The following is a 4926-nucleotide window of genomic DNA, read 5'->3' as shown; positions in this document are numbered from 1 at the left end:
AAAATAAAAGCTAATAATTTAATTCAATCTGAAAAAATAATCCTAAAAAACATAAAGGGGAAAAAATAAAATAGAACATGCCATAATATTAAAAATTGAAATCTTTAGTGCACTGGATTATAAATAAAATAAAATGGGAGGGGCAATTGTAAATCAAAGCCATGGGGCAAGAGATATAAATAACATAAAGGTGAGGGGCAAATGTGAAAATAGCGACTGGAAAAATCGCGGTTCTCTCCGTTAAATTAGGGTTCTTATATTCGACTCGAACGCACAATTATTCTCATTCACTCTCTTCAGCCCATTTTTTATGCAAACAAGTAAGCTTTCTATCTCTACTGTATAGTATGTATATGTATGCAGATTTCAAAGCTAGTAATGGTAGTCCTTAGTGATGAATTGGCAAGCCTTGCTAATTATCAATTTCTGGGCTGGTGCAATGTTTTATCCATTTCTTGTTCGTTCTTGTATTTAGCGAAATTTTGTAGGTTCTTATTTTGCTTTTGTTTCAAATTTTTGTATATCCTCTTCTTATGGCAATATGCCGCTTGCTTCATCAATTTACGTGAGCTGCAACTGCAATAATTGAACTAATTGAACGACTTCTATTTAATTTTCATAAAAGACCGTTATTGGGTTGGTTTTTGTGGTGAAAAATGTAAGCTTCGGTACTTCTGTAAATTTCTTCAATATCTATTACGAGATGCTTTATGATTTACACCCTTTTACCGTTTTCCCTTGAAAATATACTGTTGTTTTTAGCAGAAAATGTGGGTTTTTTACATTACAAAAACTGACATTTCATAACATACTATTTTAAAAGATTGTTTTTTTTTTAATTTTTGTAGTGTATATGCTCCTTGCAGTATGTGACTTCAATCTAACTTCATTCTTATCTATCTTAGATATGAAGGATTCAAATATTTGAAGCTTTGGACAACTTGCAGACAGGAAGAAAGGATATAATTTTGATAATCAAATGCTATAGTTACACTGCTGAAAGTAGACAGTGCTCTGGGCTTTTTGTTAAGTCTATAGCAGGCTAGTATAGTTTGCTCTCAGTGATCAAACAGTAGAAATTAATTTATTTATTGTGCTGTATGCTGAACTGATTAACATTATTTATGTAATCTGAAAATCCTGCAAGAACTGATCTGCATTTGTCTTCTAAGAGTTGAGAAGTTTTTGGAGGTGTGGGGATAGTTTGGTGCCTTAAGAAACTGTGGTGTGTTGTGAAAGATAGCTAAAACGGGGTCCCTTTGTTGTGTGGCTGCAAGGCCACATGGGTCTAATGCAGCCAGCCGGGACTGGTCTGTGGGACCACATGAACCTTACTGGAGAACTAACACTAGCTTTTCTCCTCCACCTTCAAGATGGGACTTACAATTCCAACCTGAAGGAGTGTCTTTTGGTTCCCATGATGGCATTCAGTTGTATGGGTCTTCAGCATCATCAAATAGTAGAGGAAGTAGAAGTTGGGTGAGAGGAAACAATCTGACAAATCATCAGTTTCTTGTATCTGATGGCATTGGTCCCTACTTGAGTAGTCCAGCTGGCATATCTCCTTCGCAGCAATGGACACCCCCAGCAATACAAGAAATTGGCACTGATGATTATGGTGCTTCAGGGAGAGGTATGGAATGAATTTCATGTTATTTCATATCCTTGTATATATACTGTAGAAGTCTTAATCTATTTTCTCCTATCCATTTTAATATTATGAGTTCCTAGTTTGATAACATCTGTTTACACCCTAGATCTCTTCCCTCTAAACCTGACTCAAATTGTTATGGATCACGTGTATCTCATAACCTCACTATATGCTCACAATTGAAATCCTTTACTCAGACATTCTGCTACCTTTTCAAGAATTATGAAATTGAAAAAGAACATCCGAACCCTTCTGTGCTATAACATTTTCTCTTGACTTATGTTTTCAAGTTGAGCAAGGGATTGGTGGACACAATTAGTGATTATACAGCTCTTACAACTAAAATTGAAGTAGTGATTACTTCACATAAATGGGTAAACTAATATTCAAACTCATGTTATAATTTCTGAAATGTATTTGGGGAGCAAGCAATTGCATGGTTTGGTTTTAATCTTTCTCTAAGAGCTCAATATAATGATTGAAGCTTTGTCATAGTAAACAAATTAGTTTGAGATTCTACAGGTTTTCTATAGTATGATAGTAGTCCGAGAAATTTGGCCCCGACTATCGATCTATATGGTGTAAGGTACTGCCTGATATTTATTTCAACATCCTTTTCAGATGTAATTTGGAGGCCACTATCCTTTTCTCCCACCATGGAGGTATGCAACTGTGTTCATGTTATCGTTTTAACAACATTTAGTTGGCGCTAAATGTGATGCTTATAAAACCAAACAATCTTATAGGGAACATCAGCAGCTAGGGATGGTGGAGGCTCTACATCGTCCCAATCAGATAGTAGTTGTGATTATGAGTCCATGGTCAAGTCACATACCCTTCATCGTAACCGTCGCTGCTTTATGTCTAAAGCTATTCATCCTCTGTCCCTCCCATCAGAAAGGCGCACTAGAGAGAGTTCCAGTATTGCATCTGCTGGGCTGGCTGAGTTTGATCCTATGACTCCACAAAGAGACAGACATCATTTGAGCAGCACTAGTGGCAGCATTGATTTCACTGAAGCACCCGAGACGTTTGAATGTGATCAATCAACCAGGTCTCGGAGCCCTGCTGATTGTTTCAGATGCGGGTTGTGTGAGAGGTTCCTTTCACAGAGATCGCCATGGAGCTCTCGTAGGATTGTCAAGAGTGGAGATATGCCAGTTGCTGGAGTCCTTTCCTGTCGCCATGTCTTCCATGCAGAGTGCTTGGACCAAACAACACCTAAAGCTTGTAAGAGTGACCCTCCTTGTCCCATCTGCATCAAGATTGATGAAGGTAACTCCCCTGACCAGAGATTGTTTTCCAAGCTGAGGAACACCTTCCCCCGCCTCAGACCTTTCTCCGAGGACGCACCATCCAAGCAATGGGGCTGTGTTCAAGCAGGAGATTGTGTTGAAGGAGCATTCCACACCCCCAGTCGAAGCACATTGCTGTCCCTTAACAGGAACCAGTTGCGGAAAAACCTCTCACTAAAGGGAAATGCAGGGAGACTGAGGAAGAGTGGCTTGTTTTCGCCCCAGCTTTTCGCAGCCTCAGGTGAACATGGTTCAGCTGGCTCCTCAAAGACAATCGGGGGTTCCAGTTTCAAGTAAAGAAAAGTGGAATTTGTGTATAGGGATAGACAAAGGATGGGTAACGAGTTGTGCCTGCTACTGTTGATTCTGGGTTCCTTGTGATTTATGATTTGTGTTTGCTGTATGTTGCCTCTCTCTAGCCATCATATTGTTCTAGAATCCCTTTGTGTTTAAACCCCTTCACCACAAATATATTCAACTGCATCAGCCTTCTGATTTTCTAGGTTACACACCCACACACAGATCATCCTTTATAGAGTAACTATTTCTACTACTACAATTAATTATCAAGTAAAAAGGTGATAACGCAATCCTATCAGTATTAAGTCAAAGATCCAAGGTAGTGTTGGCAACCAAATTGAAAATTACTTTGTTACTTAAAAAAGAAGACAACTCAAAAATTGTTTCATTTTCAAGTCTGGACCAAGAAGTGACAGGTAAGTTTTGGGCTGAATTAGGGTCCAAGTACTAAAAAATACCCTGAATCTGGTCTCATCTGTATAAGTCCATGGCATTCCTACTCGAACAGTATTAAAAAAAAATATCAGAAGGTGTTTCACTTTTAAAGATAATTTTTAGAGCATCCACAGCGGTGGCGGTCGTCGCCACCGCCGTCCGTGCCAGCGGCAAGGAGAAGGGTCGCCGCCGCTGGCACGGCGCTGCTCGATGTATCGAGCACGTCCGTGCCAGCGGACGCACACATGGCGGCACGGGATTGGGCAACGGCGTAGCCGTTGCATTCAAAATTTTTTTTTAAAAATCGGTATTTAATTATAAATAATGCTAAAAATAAAAAAAAATTTCCAAATCCCAAAAATATGGCCGTTTTTTTCCCGTTTTTTCTGAATTTTTTAGATTTTTTTTTATTTTTTTCCCAAAATCATCTATAAATACACACATTCATCACTCATTTATCACATCAATTCATCTCTCATTCATCTCTCATTCATAATTCTTATACAAACTATCAACACATTCAACCTTCACTCAAAACATCAAATGGATTTCACTCATCTCATGGCGGAAGCGGAGCGCGAAGAACAAGAATAGTACGAACAACATCGTGCCGCTTACGAAGCATATGTCGCGGCGAATACCCCCGCTCATCCTCCTCAACGCACTAGATCAAATCGCCGCTACATCCATCGTGACCGGGAGGGAGCCCACGAAAGGCTCGTTGCTGACTACTTTGCCGACCATCCGCGGTTTCCGGCAGATTACTTCAGGCGCCGTTTTCGCATGTCAAAGCGCTTGTTCATGCGAATTGTCAACACATTGTCCGCACGTGTTGAATACTTTCAAACAGGTGTAGATGCAGCCGGCCGGCAAAGTATCACGGCGTTGCAGAAGTGTACGTGTGCCATCCGACAACTCGCTACTGGGCAAACGGCCGACATCTTCGACGAGTATTTGCATATCGGTGAGTCCACTGGAATCCTTTGTTTAAAGAATTTTTGCGAGGGCGTTCGTTCTGCTTTTGGGGATGAATTCCTTCGGGCACCCACCACCGATGATTGCCACCGGTTGCTTCGTCTTCACGAATCAGTCCATGGCTTTCCCGGAATGCTTGGCAGCATTGACTGCATGCATTGGAGGTGGAAGAATTGCCCGACTGCTTGGAGGGGGCAACACTTAAGCGGTCACAAAGGCGGCGGCCCAACACTTATCCTTGAGGCGGTCGCCGACTAACGCCTATGGATT

The 4926-nt window shown here is 40.7% G+C and overlaps 1 protein-coding gene across 1 annotated transcript; it reads left to right on the top strand.

Moving 5' to 3' along the window:
• The first annotated feature begins 378 nt into the window (after positions 1-378).
• Positions 379-3444, top strand: LOC121796537. The gene is made up of 4 exons (XM_042195366.1): positions 379-402; positions 1240-1633; positions 2273-2313; positions 2398-3444. The coding sequence occupies exons 1-4, from the start codon at positions 379-381 to the stop codon at positions 3241-3243; spliced, it is 1305 nt and encodes a 434-aa protein (XP_042051300.1). The 3' UTR covers positions 3244-3444.
• Positions 3445-4926: the final 1482 nt, after the last annotated feature.

The sequence above is a fragment of the Salvia splendens genome, chromosome 3 (assembly GCF_004379255.2).
Source record: "Salvia splendens isolate huo1 chromosome 3, SspV2, whole genome shotgun sequence".
Classification (NCBI taxonomy): Eukaryota; Viridiplantae; Streptophyta; class Magnoliopsida; order Lamiales; family Lamiaceae; genus Salvia; species Salvia splendens.
This window is presented reverse-complemented; position numbering and strand designations above follow the sequence as displayed.

Excerpts from the sequence above, each read along its gene's own strand:
- LOC121796537 (XM_042195366.1), top strand. The coding sequence starts at position 379 with ATGGTAGTCCTTAGTGATGAATTG. Across the intron at positions 403-1,239 it reads TAGTCCTTAGTGATGAATTG|ATAGCTAAAACGGGGTCCCT; the intron begins GCAAGCCTTGCT and ends GTGTTGTGAAAG. Across the intron at positions 1,634-2,272 it reads TTATGGTGCTTCAGGGAGAG|ATGTAATTTGGAGGCCACTA; the intron begins GTATGGAATGAA and ends CATCCTTTTCAG.